At 31.0% G+C, this 18,604-nt stretch overlaps 1 protein-coding gene across 6 annotated transcripts in view; it reads left to right on the forward strand.

Moving 5' to 3' along the window:
* The window catches only part of LOC139484624 (serine/threonine-protein kinase Nek1-like), a 54,367-nt gene that overhangs the window by 16,126 nt on the left and 19,637 nt on the right, over positions 1-18,604 (forward strand). For 2 of the 6 annotated variants that reach the window (XM_071268439.1, XM_071268438.1), the window contains exons 13-35: positions 488-626; positions 1,033-1,141; positions 1,839-1,896; positions 2,315-2,380; positions 2,847-2,891; positions 3,520-3,588; positions 4,107-4,163; positions 4,942-5,047; positions 5,619-5,736; positions 6,176-6,284; positions 8,113-8,217; positions 8,803-8,865; positions 9,479-9,523; positions 9,824-9,919; positions 12,399-12,427; positions 12,798-12,974; positions 13,465-13,516; positions 13,917-14,073; positions 14,830-14,985; positions 15,520-15,666; positions 16,707-16,991; positions 17,826-18,063; positions 18,504-18,570. In XM_071268439.1, the coding sequence (XP_071124540.1) occupies positions 488-626; positions 1,033-1,141; positions 1,839-1,896; positions 2,315-2,380; positions 2,847-2,891; positions 3,520-3,588; positions 4,107-4,163; positions 4,942-5,047; positions 5,619-5,736; positions 6,176-6,284; positions 8,113-8,217; positions 8,803-8,865; positions 9,479-9,523; positions 9,824-9,919; positions 12,399-12,427; positions 12,798-12,974; positions 13,465-13,516; positions 13,917-14,073; positions 14,830-14,985; positions 15,520-15,666; positions 16,707-16,991; positions 17,826-18,063; positions 18,504-18,570 (2,493 nt within the window). The remainder of the gene's footprint in view (positions 1-487; positions 627-1,032; positions 1,142-1,838; positions 1,897-2,314; positions 2,381-2,846; positions 2,892-3,519; positions 3,589-4,106; positions 4,164-4,941; positions 5,048-5,618; positions 5,737-6,175; positions 6,285-8,112; positions 8,218-8,802; positions 8,866-9,478; positions 9,524-9,823; positions 9,920-12,398; positions 12,428-12,797; positions 12,975-13,464; positions 13,517-13,916; positions 14,074-14,829; positions 14,986-15,519; positions 15,667-16,706; positions 16,992-17,825; positions 18,064-18,503; positions 18,571-18,604) is intronic. The other 4 variants (XM_071268442.1, XM_071268441.1, XM_071268444.1 and 1 more) reach the window with 3 other exon arrangements.

Raw genomic sequence — 18,604 nt, forward strand, 5'->3', positions numbered from 1 at the left:
ATTATTGTTAAATTGCAATGAATGAAATAATAAAAAAGACATTTGATCAGTCACAAATGATAATCCCACTTACTTAGTAGCATTACATTATACTTTCATTTATTTCTTATTATCATATTTAATTCAAATATAAGATTTTCAATTCCACAAGTTGCTGTCATTTGATAATTCTGAATATGCATGACATGATATGGACTTTTTAAGGCACAGATTAGCATGGATATACATAATAATGCTATTAAGCTGAGGCTCAACTTTCTCTTTACGAATTAAAATATTCCATGCAGTTGAAAAATTAATAGTGAATTTTTAAGCAATTTTGTTACTTTCTACAATTTTAGTTGAAAAATAAATAAGAAATATTCACTATACTGCTAACTGATAAGATTATTGTGGATTTCTAAACATTTGCAATACAACACCAAATATTATATAATGTGAGTCATGAAAAATCAATTCTATTTCTTTATTTAATTCCATTTTATAGCAAATAGCAGATGAATTCAGTCATACAATCATGCACGGTCACAAACTGGGCCACAAAGTTAGAGCAGCTCCAAGTCCTAGTCCTGCCTCCAGACCTCCATCAGCCAACAGACCTCCATCAGCCAATAGACCTCCATCAGGTAAATAACTTCACTTTTAGGTAGGTAGTATTACTGTCCTCCATCAACCAACTGTAAGGTGTAATGTGAAGAAATGCATTAAAATGATAAACTCCTTCTTCTGAGGTTGATTTTAAAATCAATTTCAAATCTTCAAGCAAAATGTTTTTGTGATAAAGGATGCAACAGAAATCAAGCTGTGCATGCAATACCTAATTACCTAATGAAGTATTTCCAAAAGACAATAAGTTGACCAATAGATGTTTGTTTAGGAATTTAAGGTATTGTTTGTTTGCTTTCACATTTATTTATCCCCTTTGTCTCTTTTTATTAATACTAATTTATTTTTGTATTTATTGTATTACAGAAAACAAGAATTTTTTAATTCATTTAATTCAGTTAATATTCTATTTTTCTGTTTTTACAGCTGGTATTAAACGACCTCTTCCTGCTAGACCTACCCCTGCTGCTGCTCCTAAGAAATATAATCCAGCTAATATATATGGTGCTCCAATAGCTAGGAAATCTAATGAAAGGTTTTTATTATGCTTCCAGAATTAGTTGGAACCAAAGCCATTACAATCAAATTTAGCTCATACAGCAATAGATGTGTACTAAAGAAATAACTAACTAGACTCAAGCAAATTTAGAGCTTACTTGTAGACCCCTGTCTATTGTCGAAGTTTGCATGTCTGATTATTTGTGTTGTTGGCATGCTGTCTCGTTGATGTATTTCCCACATTTCTTTTATTCATATTTATGGGGCTTTTAAACATTTTCATTGATGCTGACATAAGAGTATTTACACTGGACTTCTCAAGACATACAAACGCTTCACATCTATTTTGAATTATTGAATGGTGTTGGAATTTAAACAATGATTGACTCTGTGTTTATTTAATGGTAATTGTTTGCTATTGCATGTGTCAAATTGGTTTAAATTTTATTGTGATTCGTCAAACTATCTTTATTATGATTAGACAGAGCTTTCACATAATTAATATAACTGTTATATTTTGAAAGAATTTAATGTTATTCTATAGAATCAGTCCTTTTTTTTATCATCATAAAAAAAGTTACATTTTATCATCATGCACTAAAAATACAGTTAACCTCAATTGGCATATCCTACATAAATGTCATTTGGTTGATTGCATAGCGATGTTATATTAAACTCAATAACAAGTTAAGATGCTGAATGATAAATGTATTAATGCTTTGTTTTAATTTTAGATCACAAGACAGGAGAAGACCTGGAAGTGGAAGTGGTCAAAGGCCTCAAAACAGTCAGGTAACAAGGATTTTACACTATACATCAATATCAATGAAATGCTTTATTCACAGAAATATAAGTGAAACCAATAACGGTACAATAGTAATATTGTTTTAAAACATCAAACACATCTGATAGATATAAGAAGATGCAGTATGAGAGCCAATGAGACCACTCTACATCTAAGTCATAATTTGTAAAAGTAAACCATTACAGGTCAAATAATGGTCTTCAACACGAAGCATTGGTTCACCAAGAACAGCAAACTATAAAGGGCCTCAAAATGATGAGGGTAAAATAATCCAAACAGGAAAACTTACGGTCTAATCTATATAAAAACATTTATGAACCACATTATGACAGAAGCAAACAAACCAGTATTTTTGATGTAAATTTAATCATGTATAAGAATATTAGAACTTTTTTTTTTCAATAGGACCTGCTTAAGAAAAAGAATGAATTTATAGAAAAAGAAAAGAAAAGAAGGGATGAAATACAAAAGGTTTGAATTGTATTTTATATGTTGTTTTTGTTATTGAACTCATAAAAATAGGACATCAGTTTTTAGTATTGTAGACTGTACTAAATCTTTACATTTTTTAAAAGAAACATCAAATGCATATTCTGAAATAATAATTTCATCTGGTAGAAATGAAACTCACAGTGAAATGATTTCTCATATCTATTATTTTGACTACTGTGTGTTTTCAATACCATGCTGTTAACAGAATGCTCAAATGTTTTTTTTATTATATTTTTCTAATATGTGGTTTAGTTTATAAAACTTGTGATAAATATGACCAATCACTTACTGAATCAAAACACATTAGTTGTATATGTTATATTGAGGTTTTGAAAAAGTGGTTCAAGTATATTCATTTCAAATTTCACTTGAAAATTTTATGATTTGATTTTCATATTTTGAACTAGATGCAATTTAAATATTGTGAATAATTTTCTTTGTATAGGCAGCAATTGAGAAGAAACACAGGGATCTTATTGAGAAGCAGAAGGTATTCTTCTAGAATCTTTTTAGTATAGTTATAATAATTTTTTTGAAGTGGGTATACAAAATATCTGAGTCAACAACCAAACAACACAAAATAAACAGAGGACAGTGTTCTAGAATACTTCAGGCAACATAGTCACATGGCCTGTATGTTTCAATAGAAAAAGTACATTTTATTTAAAAGATACAAATTTTTTTCTTCAGAATTTATATATATATCTATCATGTTCAGGATGGCAACAAACTACAATTGACAATTTATTCTCATGAATGGTATTTTTTTTAATAACCCTACTAAGCATGATTATGCGAAATATGATCTGAGATAGTAGAGTCAATCATTTGAAAGTTAATTCCATTATTATTTCACTCTTAAGATGTAACTTATGCAAAATAGTTTTTTTGATAAATGCACTCATGATCAAGAATCATTGTGAAGGGTTAAAAGGCATATTCATTTTATCAATGACCAAAATAGAGATCCTTGTCTCACAAAAGAATGATATTAAATTAAAACTTAACAATGGTTTTAGGATGTATACTATTTAAAGATTGTAATTCAAGTTAATGGTTATCATTACTCAAATATGTTTGATACAATAGTAAGATCTTACTTTTTTGTTCATAAACAGGCAAACAGAATGAACAAAGCTCGTGAAGAAGGATGGAAGCAAGTTCTAGGATATTCTGATGATAGCCAGGTATTTATTTTTGTTTTGATGAACAGGTTATAGTTAGCTGGGTGGTAAAGTGATCTGCAGATTTGTATAATTAAAACAGCATGCAGGAAGAAAAAAATGTGTACAGTGTTTTTGTTGACAAGCTTTTATTTGAATTATCGGGTTTATATTAAATGATGTCAAAGGCTCAAGTGTATACCACATAAAATGGAGAAAAAGGGTTTTTCAATGGTGGCTTTAATTCTGATAATTATTGATATTTTGGGACATCATTTCTAACAATTTAGTTGCTACATATTTGCAATTTTACAAGAGTTACTCCCCTTAAACAGCATTTTGATCAACAGGCTTCTTCATTTGTATCTTGAAAGTTAGATAATATATACTTTTGTATTCTGATCATGTCTGACATATTGAAAGCAAAGGTGTATGAATACCTTAAGATACTGTATAGAATAGCTGAAAAAGAGATTAGGAATACCTAAATTTTGTACATCAGACTGTACAGTAAATGGAACATTATGTTGTAATTATTTCAGAATAGCAAAGACAGCAGTGAAGGAAATCAGGGACAGATTAAATGGCCAGCACAGAAGGTAGATATTGTTTAGTATGTATGTACAGGACTGGACCAAGGGTCTGAGGAAAGGGACTAGTATGTATGTACAGGAGTGGACCAAGGGTCTGAGGAAAGGGACTAGTATGTATGTACAGGAGTGGACCAAGGGTCTGAGGAAAGGGACAGTGAAAACACTGCTGAACATAGTGTTTTTAATTTTTCTTTTGATAATTGTATGACAAAAAAGAAAACACAATCTTATGAAAGGAGGCATAACTTTCTGTACCCCTTGAAACTACCACTGATATGTAATTTGACGTGGTAATACAACAGGTTTGGGGACAATTTTAATATTACCGTGATTACTGTTGGTCTTATAATACTCTTATTCATAAACATAAATAAGTCTTTAAGATTTAGGGATCTTGAACTGAACTTGATAATTTCACTGTATGCTCTAACAAACTAACATTCAAATAATTATTGTCAAGTTTTATGTATAAAATTTAAATAAAGAAACTAATGTGATGTATTAACTATTCCGAGCATTGCAACAGGACAGGTTTCACCAAGATATAAGCTCACATTTTAGATTTCAATAACATTTATTTGTATTAGCATTTTCTGAAACAGAATTCACATTTATGTTGTTTGTTCCCCTAATGTGATAATATAAGTAGACTAAAGTATACTACAAACGGAATATAATTCTTGGAAATTGTACTTTATCTGTTATGTCAGTTAATGAAAAGTTACAAACAATTTAATTGTTGATATGTTTTTTTTTAAAGATTTCATATAACTTTGTTTTTTAGCCGGCAGCACAGAATAATCAGCCAAATAATAGAGGTGATTATGCTGATTATCATGCTTACTTAGATAAGTTAGACAGAGACAGAAATTACAGACAAAACGCTCCAGGTATTTAGATATACCTTCAGATTTAAATGTTGTATATCCCACTCAGCCTTTCACAGTCTGTTTATGAAACCTTGGATAAAGTCAGAAAGCCCTTCCTGTTCAGATTTAATGGAAGCCTCAGTCATGTGATTCATTTTAATTTGTGGGTACAAATTTTCATTGATCTATAAAAAAAAAATTATTCAACAAATTCACATACAAAACTACAAGAGCAAGTATCCAAGAAAACACAATGTTTCCTCAATTAACAAAAATTCCTTTAATGACAAATGATAGAACTACATTTTTCAAGGCACAGATTATTTGTACATTCCCTTGATACCACAACATTTAAAATTTTGAGAAATAATATACAAATATATTTACAAAAATATTGAGTGGTGTTAGCTCTTGATCATAATAACTTTTTCAGTATAAAAAGAAAATAGAAAAAGTACAAGAAAAATTCAAATGAATCAGTTCTTTATCAAATGCTAAAACACATCAAACAAATGGAAAACAACTATCATATTCCTAAAAAGAGATCTTTAACTTTCTGATTTCTTTACAATGTTAAAATTATTGACAACAGGTGGAGCTGCATACATGGCAGCACCTATACAACAACAGGCTGTTCCTAAATGGAACCGTGCTGGGGAAGGACCAAGGGGTCCTGCTGCCAACCCCATACAACAGGCAGAAGAAAATAGGTATGTAATTTTTTTTATTGATATAAATATTTGATAGTAGATAAATTGAAAGTAAAATGAAACCAAAATATTTCTTGTTAACTTTAAATATTCATTTTTGGAACAGTTAGTTACAATAAAAAAAAACAAAAAAAAAACGTGTACAGTTCATTCTTTATACAAAATAAATAAAAAGCAGGTGTGGGGTATTTATCAATAAGACTACATGCCAACTGCACAAAAACAAGAAAAGATATTTGGAGGTCAACAGTTATAGGTCTAGCCCTTAATCTAAGACACATTGTGTATAGTTTTAATTGAGACTATAGACGATCTCCCAACATCAAGTTCATGAAATTACAAACTGAAAAAAGAAACCACAAAATGTAGAGTTAGGATTTTTTAGACAACTAGGTGCTGATGCTGCAGATATTATAATGATTATTTTGGGATTTATTAGGCAGAAGGGTGCTGATGCTGCTGAGAGAGCCAGAATTGTTGGTGATTTTATTCAAAGGAAACAAGAAGCTGAAGCAAATAGGAGGAGAGGAAATGCTGAATTGTTTGGGGTAGGTGGTGGATTTGTATTTGGGTATAAAGACATGTAGAGTCTGAATGCCAAGACATTTTAAGACACTCTTTCTAATATTTTAATCAAAGAGAATATCTTATATTTGCTGTTTCATTAAGTATTTCCACAAGAAATATAAACATAACATCATTTGCGTCTCTTGTGGAGAGTTGTCTCATTTGCAATCATACCATATCTTCTTTTTTTTTATATAATACCTTGAATACTTGTAATATTTGATACATGAATAAGATCAGTTCACACAATCAATATATATTTATTTGGATGGAAACAGATCCCAAAATTATCTCCCTTTAATGGATGCTGATAGGTATTCTGTTTGTGGTGTAAGAGTCAACAATATGTTTAAGTTTGTGCTTATGTCAGTTTAAGGAGAACCAAAAATGGTAAATCAATGTTATTTGGGATGTAGTGTAGGAGCTTTGGCACATCTCATTTCAATGGAGATAATTATTTATAAAACTTTTGAATGGTTTATATGCTAAATTTTGTGATAAGGTCAGTTTACGGTAAGTGGAACCCAGGGTTTCCCCTGGGTCAATTATTTTTTTCGCCACCTCTTTCGCCAAAACAATATATTTTTCGCCACTTTATTATTTTTTCGCCATGTAATAGATATATATTTTTTTTAAATCTACCTTTTTTTCTAACCCCCTCCCCCTACCTTAAATAAGATGATTTTGCCCCATTGTCTCTATGATTATTCCCTCAAACTTATTTTATTAGAGTCTACATTTCAATGAATAAACATTAAACATTTATCTAAAACAGCAGAATTTTTTTTAACTTAAAGGGAAAAATATTCCAACTTTTCTAAATGAGGGAGATATAAGTCCTGGATATAACAAATTAATGGACATGTTTTTATCATATTATACCAGCATAGTTCGTAGGGAAAGTTTCTTTCAAAGAAAAATACTGATGTGCCCTTTTGTACTAAGAAGTGGTTTTTACAAGAAAACAAAAGCTTTTATCTCATGAAATTGATCCCTCATTTCATGTGTAGTCATACCATTGAAGGGTTACTTGCATTCGAGGGGTTGTCTCCAACCTTTTGGATAGATTTCTTCATTATGACAGTTTTCTTTTCTTGACGATCGTAAATGAAAAAGTTGAGACATTAAACTATGCTTGAAACACATGTGTCACTCAAATGACTTTAAAGTAGTCTCCCTAATCAATTACCATAATTACAGTTTTAAATCGGAGATTTTTCTGGCTTTTGAACATTGTTCGTCACAACAAGAGCTTTCTTTTCTTAACTATCTTTAAAAGGAGAGGAGACATCAAAAGTTTGCTTCCAACACGTGCGTCGCAAAGTGGTAAATAAATTCTGTATGTGACATTTAACCATATCATTTTGTCAAATCCTTTGTTGTTGATAGCTATAAAATGCAATCAGCTGATTATTGATTTTCTGTCAAAATCTTAATGAGGTCAAGGTGAATTCCAAGTATTGTCTAATCTGGTAAAGTCCGAGAAACCCGAAAAAAAGTAAATAAACAAGATGGAGGAAAATAAATCGTTATATATATTTCTTTCTCCAAATTCTTTCGCAAATGACGAATTTTTATCGCCACAATTATTATTTTTTCGCAAATTGCGAAAATGGCGACCGCCAGCGGAAACCCTGGTGGAACCATTTATGATAAGTCAAAGATATTTTATATTAGCATTGGTATATCTTATATCTAAAATTATTTGGTCTTCTTTCTTCAGACATACTTCATTGACTTTGAGTATTTAGCAGCAATCAATGAAGTTAGAAATAGTCTGAAACACAGATTTATTTATATATATTTCAGGGAGCTGCACCATATGAGTCCCCAAGGAATGTACCCCCCTCACCTTCACCGATGAGGGACGACAGTAGACCTTCATCTGCTGATTCTAGGAGAAGAGAAGAAGAGGTAGAACATTAGTGAATGTTGAAAATATTATTTCAGTAGCAGATTTTGACAGAATAATTGTGATTGAATATTATTTAAGAGAGTTTGTATTTATAGTGTCAAACCTTGTTCTTTTTTTTTTCAGGCCTAAGGTAACCTAGTTTCCTTTACCATTAAAGATTTATTTATGGAAATCAATATTGAGAAATGTTGATGTGTGTCTATTTATAAGAAGACATTTTACCACAATATTGACCCCTTATTATCTTTTCACTGCTCTTTTAAATGCATTTTTCAAATCCTTAAACATAAACATAAATAATGAACTCAGCAAATAAGACTCTGACCAATTTTGATCAAAACCACAAACAAAACCTAACACAAAATAAAAGGTCATAACATGTATTATACTGGTATAACCTATAAGGTTGTATTTTTAAATGAAAAAGATTTAGTTGTTTAAACCCTATAAATGCATATGATTTGTTTGGATAAAGGAAATGTTTGGGTATATCTCAATTAAACAGTAACACAACAACACAAAATGCTGAAAGACTTTTTTATATTTTCATACCCTTTATTTCTTCTTACTATTGTATTTGATAGGAGTATTTAGAAAGACTGAAAAAGATTAGACAAGCTAACTATAACGAAAGAAGAAATGATAAGGTAATTATATAAAATCTTTGATATAAGAATATTGTGTAACAGTGGTATTTAGCTGAGTTAATATTGACTTTAGAGTGATCCAACAAGGTTTCAGATTTTGAATATTTATCCAGTTTTAGTGTCTTGTCTGACAAAGTTTTGCAGGTTAGACAAAAGTGTTCTTTTTTTGTCTCCCAATTTGGTGCTGGCAACATGAGCAAAAATCTATTAAACGTTTTTCAGGTCTGTTTCGGGGAACCACTTATGAATCATGAACAGTAATATTGTGTTTGCAGTTGTGTAATCATTAGCACATCATATTTCCATGGAGATAACATACCACTGCCTCATCAGTTAGGGTTCATTGTCATTGAAAGTTATGCATGGTATAAAATGTTATAACATGTCGCAATTTAAAATTTTGTTTTATACTAACAAAATCTCATTTAGTATTTACAAATTTCACATATTTAAAAAATTTAAAAAAATTTCAATGAAATAGAAAAATCTTACAACAATTATGCACAACAGTTAACAGAAGGTGAAAAAGTGTTATCTATTTACAAAAAGATATTACCTCTGAATGTTTAAGTAAAATCATTTAGTATTGATCATTTTTTGTTATGATTTTCAGAATAACGAAGCAGAAGTTAGGAAAAAGAAAATTGAAGCTTTAAGAGTGAGTTGGGTTTACAAACAAAAAAATAATTTTAAAATGAACAATAATAGCTTACACTAAGAAAAGTAAGCAATTTTTGACACTCAACAAAGAGATGATTAGATAGAATTATTTAAATGAATCAAACATTGGATGATTCTCAAATTAGAACATAATTTGAACAAGAGAATTTATAATTTGAATAAGATGAGAAATGATAAAAATGTCTAATAGCTATGGGTATTTTAAAAACAATTATGTTGCATACATGATAAACAGCCAAATCAACAGAGTTAACTTTACTTCATAATATCTCCATAGCAACAAGCTGATGACAAAGCTAGACAGTTAAAGGAACAATTAGAGAGACAGAGGAGAGAAATGGTACAGAAAGAAGAAAGAATGAGGAATCATCAGGTAAGATATATAAAATAATGTCATCTGAAATTTTTTTCAGCAATTTTTGTAGAAAAAGCATTGGTGACAGGAATTTATTCAGATCATTTATATAAAACCAAGACATGTGTCAAATTTATACAGTCAGCCGGACCAGAGAAATATTTGGAGATACACGTAGTTCGACTCAAACGAACACCGGAAGTTTGACAATCTAAGGGACACAACTCTTGCTTAGCTTGGTAAAGCTAAAATAAATCAAGGTGAATATGACAAGGGGCAGGGATCTCCGTAGCCTGTTTAACGATGGCGCTGCGCCATCGTTCAGATATCTTGCGCCATCGTCAAATGACTTGCGCCCTCGTTCAGTTTTCGCGATATTTTTTAGCAATTATAATCAAATGCATGTAATTGCATAACCCTCAGGCTTTTTTTATGTTATAATCCAATACAGTTCTAACGCCTGAGGGATATCCAGATTAAGATCGCTAATCACTTGTACCTGAGCTTGTACAGGTAGATCAACAAACCAGACAGGAGAATATTATCTGAACATGCTGAAGATCAACGATTCATTTGTCGAATTATTTAACTAAGTTCTCGCAAATGCTTATGATAATTCAGATTAAATAAATAAATTAATAATAACCTTTTCATTTGACAACGTTCGCTTTACAAATCTTTTTAACCTTTTACATAACCTGTACAACTCGTTTTATCGTTGCTGCAAACCAGCCATAACGGTAATGGGTTCATGACTTCTGACAGTGTCAGTGAAAAATAAGCTCCGCATGATTTTTAACCCCCAAAACAATTACCAAAAATAGCAAGAAAACTACATGGGGACCTTATAGCTATTGGTCATTCTCGACTAAGGGAAAGGCAGGGGCATGAGGGCTTGGCCTTTGAAGGGTTACAAATGGCAATTATTGAAAATACATGTATATATAATTCTATATAGTATTTATAATGAAAAATCAAATAAATATAATTTAAATGAGCAATGAATTAGCATGTTCACTTATCCTTATGTGGAGAGATGAAATACTTTCGATCGCACTACACTGTACATCGTAGATACGGTTTATGATGGTAAAAGTTCCTGCATCGTTCAAATTTCATCCATGGAGATCCCTGAAGGGGATCGATATTCTAGTATCAGATTGATGTATTTGTATGTCACAGTCTTATATTATTATATTGACTTTTTTTTTAATGATTCAATTAAAAAAAAATCCTATGGCTTTTCCAAGAGAGTAATTTCCAATCAATAGTTTCGTTATTCAGGTTGGTTATAGCTGACAAAATTGTTTATTCTTGGATACAAGAGATTTAAGAAAATTTAGTATTCATTTTGTTTTATCTCACTCTTTCTTTTCAAAAGAAAATATAACAAGATTAAAGGCGCCGTTTGAGTAATTTTTAGGTGATCATCAACGGAAGCCATAATCCTCACTTTATACACACCCAAGCTCATTAGTGTTAATCACAAATCAATTCGGGGTCAGTGACCTGAAATTTAATTTCACGTGTATTGTCAGATTAACTCTTCAATCCATTTAAATCCCGGAGGTCATGTTTTGACATATGTGTATTAGTTCGAGATAAAAAATGAATTTTTAATGCTTTTGTTAACCTTGGGACCGTAAATTTAGTTCGACTCAACCAAAATTTCGACTCATCCAATTTCGACTCATCAGGAGTCGAATACATACTTTTACTATTCATTATCACTGAACCAGTATATATTTGCTCAGGGGCCAGCTGAAGGACGCCTCAGGGTGCGAGAATTTCTCGCTGCATTGAAGACCTGTTGGTGACCTTCTGCTGTTGTCTTTTCTATAGTCGGGTTGTTGTCTCTTTGGCACATTCCACACTGTATGGAATAAAGTTCGGGACCACTTGAAAACTTCGACTCATCCGAAATTTTGAGTCAACCGAGTTCGAGACAACGAGAGTTAACTGTATTTAAAAGCAAATCTCTGATGCAGTATTTGAATTTGTAAAGTCTGAACATAAGTAAATATCAATTGATGTAAATATGTAAAATTAATATACTCACTTGGCCCAAAATATAACACCAAAATGTTTGAACTTCAAAGTCTAGTTCTTCTCTCAGGGATTTGAAACCCTGCTACATTATGATAACACAATACCCACTGTGTCCAATACATTAGACCACTCAGCAAACCAGCTTATACAAAATATAGCCGACATTTAGGATGATAAGTTTACTAATTGTCATATCAGTATTATTTTATTATTTACCTACATAAACTTTATGACCGACATTCACTGATGGAGCTACTAATACATAAACAGTGCAAACACCACAATTAAGACATACCTCTTCTTAAATTATCACCACAATTAAGACATACCTCTTCTTAAATTAGCACAAAAAAAAGATAATATGTATTTATTTATAATTAAAAATATAGGTCACAATTTCTTATAAGTTAAAATTTTATATTTATTTTGAATATTTGAATAATTCCAGGCACAGAGATATGCACAAGGAAAAGACAGGTATATTAGAAGTTTACAATAGTCAGGGTTTATATTGTTAAACAAAATGGGACATGTTGACATATTTAACATTTATTAAAGCAAGTCAGTGGCATTTTTAAAGAGTCACTCAAAATTACAATGTAAATGCAAACCAGTCACAATTTATGTCAATAAAACATAGGGTCAATTTCCTTATTTACAGTATGGTATTTCTTTTTTTTAATATTCATTTGTTCAATGAATTTAGTAATAAACTTTATCATGTTAATAGAAACACTTTTACCCAATTTTATGTTATGCCCAACTAAATATGTTGAAATAGAAAAAAATAACCTTGCATATATAACAGGAAAGTTCCTGGTATTTATAAACTAGTTTTATTATTTAGACCAGGTTCAGCTCCTCCAGTTGCCAAGCCAGTTCCAGCTGTTGGTATTACAGGAGTTCTGAAGGCTATTGGTTCAGAACCTGCTATACCAGAGCCTGTACAATCTCCCCCAGGGATAGGAATGACTGGTGCCCTCAAAGCTATTGGAGCACAGAACTCACCAGAGGAAAGACCTAAGTATGTATATCATAGGAATTTATCTGCTTCATTCTGCAGTGAAAGTAGGCAAGAATTCAGATGTAAAGTAAATTCATTTTCATCATATTCATAATTATTCAGATATTAGGAAACTAACTAGATTTAGTTTGCATAGTTACGGTTTGTTTTATATCCAATTAATGTTTGATATTTTTTGATTATATAAGAATCATAGTTTGACCAGTAGCATCTGATAGTATTGCTACAAATCAAATGAATTTCCTTCTAAGATACTATCTCATGAAAAAGTTAAAAAGCTTTACATATTCTTAAGACATGTATCTATTTTTCAATACTGTGTTTTCACCTCTAAATGTTTATGATACTAAGTTTACCCTACTTCTACTTACATTTATATACATTTCATTTATATACAATTATGAGTATATATATTAAAAGAAAGAACAAAACTATAGTTATAATTATGTTTTGATTTATTTAGATAATGAATATGTTTATGTTATTACAGAAGTGCATTACAGCTTAAAAGAGACGAGGTTCTAAAGGGAGTTAATCAAAGGGTATGTATCATTGATCGAGGTTCTAAAGGGAGTTAATCAAAGGGTATGTATCATTGATCGAGGTTCTAAAGGGAGTTAATCAAAGGGTATGTATCCTTGATGTTTCTTTAACAGATTCTCCAATATTACAAGTTCCAACATGGTTTTTTTCTCACTTTGTCGAAATGTAGGTTCTTATGAAATATAGAAAAATATGTTATATTGAACAAAAATGTCTTTGAAATTAGTTCCTTTAGCTCCAATAACACATGTTGTTTTTCAATATGCCGAAATATAAATACTTATGGAATATAGAATTAAATGGTTTGCTTAACAAAGATTCTTTAAATCTGTCCTTTTTGCTCCAAAATTATATATTAGCCTATATTTGTTACAGTCTAATAATTTTTTTGATTTTAAGGGTCCACCAAGAGCAGGATGGGGAGCTCTAGATGAAAAACCTGCCTTTGAAATAAAAGAAGAGGAAGAACCTGAAAGTTCAAGGTCAAGATGGGGTGACAAGATAGATGACAGACTGAAAGGACTACCACTTCAGGAAACAGCATCTGCTATGGAAGGTACATTACTTATATATAGACAATCTCCTACACTAATTTGATGGTAATGAAAGAAGAACTGGCAAACTTACTTCATGTCTAGTTTAAATCGAATGGAAAGAAATATTCCAATTCCATAGGAAATAAGGATAAACTACGAATATGGGCTTTACAGACAGTAATTTCTGTATAGATATCTAATTCTTAGCCTATTTATTCCTTTTTAATACTGTCAATTCAATATTGCGAAAAATGCGACAGAGTTGTAAACACAAAAATTAAAACTCGCAATTTGAAATATTTTATATAAATTAAACAGGATTTTTCTCAAAATCGTTAAAATTAAAATCGCATTGAAGTCTAAAATGATAAAATCGCAATAATAAATGCACGCAATAATTTCTGAATTTACAGTGTTTATTTTAAATCAACAAGTAGTTAGATTAACCTCAGTAATTCATGTGTCGAAAATTAGATATAACTTCAAATTTTCTTGCTTCCCTCAGAATTTCCTATTGAGACATCTCAAAAGACATCCAGGCCCTATGATGTCACATCAAAGAAAAACGCATCTCTTTGAAATCAGTAAAAGATTATGTCTACATCCATCTAAAAATCATAAGAGAAACAGATTGTAAAATCTGTGTAAAAAAATAATTTTCCACTATCAAGCCTCACATTATATATTTGCAAGGAAGTGGAGAAAATTCTCTTCACACTTAATGCAGTGGTAGAAGCTATATCTATTGATAAAGCCCATTGATTTATTAATTAAAGCCACCAGTGCCAGGGACCAGGTTATCCTGAATCCAAGTGATATAGCAGCTGATGCAGCTAGGAGACAATGGGGCAGACCTGGGAGTACAGTCATGAATGCTCTTAAAGATATACCTATCATGGAGGGAAGCAGTACCATGTCCAGTGATAAGTCAGGTATACTCTTCTTTAGTTTGAAAGTCCAAGAGGGGAAGATGTGAAGCAATTACAAAAAAATAGATTTAATTTAATGAATGGCAATAATTCATTTTGAATTTATTGAACCATAAACATTTATTTTTGACTCTTCACATTGAATAATCCGCTTCGCTGATTATGTAAAATGTGAAGAGTCAAAAATTAATTTTATGGTTTAATGAATTCAAAATAAGTTATTGCCATTCATTATAAATAAATTTCTATCAAAATTAAGGCTCCAAGAACTTTTTATATTATTTATATTAACAATAACAACGTACACACATGTTGACGTATGAATACACACTGTCAGAGTGGGCATGTTGCCATAAAAATTGACAACATTGAAAATAAAAGTAATACTTTTAACCAATCAGAAGACAGTAATACACCAAATTTATTTATTCCTGATGATTACAGTCTGAATTTTTATTGGGGGTCACATAATTAAAGATCATAGATATTAAAATAAAACAAAATTACAGCAAAATAGTATAAAATATTTAATTTCAGATGACAGTGTTCCCTCTTCAGTAGCTTCAACAGACACAGAAGTAAAGCCAGGTATTGGTGAAACCATAACAGTAACAAAAACACCCATTCAAAAAGGCACAATAACAATATCATCCATAGAGACAAAGGAAAATATTACCAGACCTGGTAGGTGTCTACTGCAATGTATTCAATGTATTCAATGGGCAGTGTCAAATGTTTAAGGTGGTTCCTACATACCTTTCCTGAGGGGCTTTTCAATTAGTGATTATTTATGCCATACTTGGGGGAGCCATTTTGTTTTCCAGTCTGTGCTTTCAATCCAAAGTTTGTTTGTCCTGTATCAGATTGAATATTAAAGTTTTGATTGAAGATAGTATACCATGAACCAACCCCTTCAAATTATAGCTCTATTAGAAGAATAGAAATTAAACAGTTAGTCTGTATTTCAGTACTTACTTCTTTGTATGGTTTGAATCAAAACTTTTTGTGGATTATTTTTAGAACTCTTTTGCCATTATACATCCATTGATTATGGTTTGTTCTACTTGAAGAATGCTGTTTCATTGTTCTCTTTTAATATGAACATTATTATGTCTTTTATTTAGATTTGTATTAAGGTACAATGTTTAAAGCCCCATTTGTGGTCCTGCATGCACTAATGGGGGTATCCAACACTTTTACTAAAACATATTTGACTTGTTTGATTTCCATAAGATTTTGACAAAATATTAATTTATCATTGAGAAGCTTGTTCTCTCCTTTAGGATTGAAACATTCAGCTGATTTTGAAAGATTAAACTCTGTAACCCCTTAAGAAGGACCTGTCCAGCACTTACCATGCCATCAAAACTCACCATAGCAATTATGTTTTCAAAGACAGTTAGACTTGACATATAAGTTTTAAATTTTAGTAAAAACATGAGCAAAATGTGTTATACATTAAAGTTATATTTAAAGTAATAAGAACTGATGAATTCTTTGTAAAAATAATGTGTGGAAATAGAAAAAGTGAAAACTATTTTGGAATTCAAATGAATGTTGAGTCATCAATTGATATATACATTATTATACTGACTAAACAATATTAATGATTTAATTTTTTAAGTTTTTTTTTTTTTTAGCTTCATTCATTAGAATGTTTCCTTTCAGTTTTATCACCCTTCTTTTACTTGATGTTGTGTTTATGCACTTTTTCTTATGTTTAGAAATAGAAATTCCATCAAAGCCATCTGAATCACCTGATCATGAAGTCAACCAATCAAAATCAGAACCTACAATAGCATCATCACCTGACCAGAAATCTACACAATCTGACACAGAAAAGGAACCAGAAAAATCCAGTTCTGAAGGACAGTTGTCTAAACCTCCAGTAGCTACTAAATCAGTATTAAATAAGCCTCCCTTGCCGTCCAAACCTAAACCTGCTGATAAACCATTGGTATTACCTAAACCAACAATATTAACTAAACCAGAATCTCCATTAGTATATGGTTAGTAATAATTATGTAGATTTTACTGTTTTATGTCAAAATCAACCCTACATTGTTATTACCGGTATGATCACTGATATTTAAAACTTGAGGAAAGATTTATTGACGAAGGAGCAAGATCCAAAGTAAAAATCTTGCTCTAAAAGGGTAAGAAATTCTCAAAATTGAGAGGAGAAAAATAAATCAGCTGAAAAGGTCACCATATATGTTATATGCATGTTTCACAACTATTCTTTTGTTTATTCAGTATTTATTTTGACACTAGTATTCATTTGATACTATTTTGTTTTAGTTCATTTTTATGCTCCGTTTATGGGCATTATGTTTTCTGGTCTGTGCGTCCGTTCGTCCGTCCGTCCGTTCGTCCCACGTCATGTTAAAGTTTTTGGTCGAGGTAGTTTTTGATGAAGTTGAAGTCCAATCAATTTGAAACTTAGTAAACATGTTCCCTATGACAATGTATGATATGATCTTTCTAATTTTAATGCCAAATTAGAGATTTTATCCCATTTGCATGGTCCACTGAACATAGAAAATGATAGTGCAGATGGGGCATCCGTGTACTTAGGACACATTCTTGTTTTTTCTTCATCAAAACGCTGCTTTGATTTTTAAATTTCTTGAAATGCTGTAGATTAAATTATTTTTATGTTGTGGGATGGAATTTGATAAATTTTGTATGCAAGACTTTCAGGACTATGAAATATTGTATTCATTGAAAATTTAAATATTTAAATCGTTACACTTCAAATCCATAAAAATAAGTGTCCCACAAATAAAATGAGTCCTTAGTATTGTACATCTCCATTAGTATATATTAATACATATTTGCAGCCAAACAAGGTGATGCACCACAGACTAAAAATGAAGTAGGTGTCGGATCATTGTTCAGTAAAGTAGAACTTGAGGAGACAGACCAGAACAAAACAGAGGGGGGCAAAGATAATCTAGTTCTTGAGGAAGTTCAAGATGATACACCAAGAGATAAAGTTCAAGATGATGTACCAAAAGATAAAGTTCAAGATGATGTATTGAAGGATAAAGTTCAGGATGTTATCCCAAAAGATAAAGAGTAAGTAACCATATGATAATTTTGCTAAGGTTTGTTCTTTAATACTGTTTAACCTCTGTCTGTCCATCCATCTGTCAGTCTGATTGTCCATCCAATGAACATTTTTTGTTGTATCTTTCTCAGGAATTATACTTCAAGGATTTCCAAAATTTGGTTTTAGGGTTTATGTAAGTCAGGTATACCGTGTGATGAGTTTTAAGATTCATCACTCAACAACTTCCTGTTTACCGAATGCTTACATATTTTTATGTTATTAAGATTATCCACTTGCTGCAGGGGTATCATCAGTGAGCAGTAGCTTGCAGTTTCACTTGTTTAGTAAGAATTTAGTAAACATTTAAAAGAAGTCTTGTGAACCATTGACAATATATAATGTGTAGCAATATAGAAATACTTTAAGTTAGACTAAGTTTGATAAAAACGTTTTTTCTTTATGACAGTGGTAAACCAAAGACAGGACTAGCTGTAGCATTGACCACTGGTCATTTTGATATGAGGTATACAGGGGTAAGTCATTAAGGATTCATTAAAGGTGAATAGA

This window comes from Mytilus edulis, chromosome 8 (genome assembly GCF_963676685.1).
Source record: "Mytilus edulis chromosome 8, xbMytEdul2.2, whole genome shotgun sequence".
Lineage (NCBI taxonomy): Eukaryota > Metazoa > Mollusca > Bivalvia > Mytilida > Mytilidae > Mytilus > Mytilus edulis.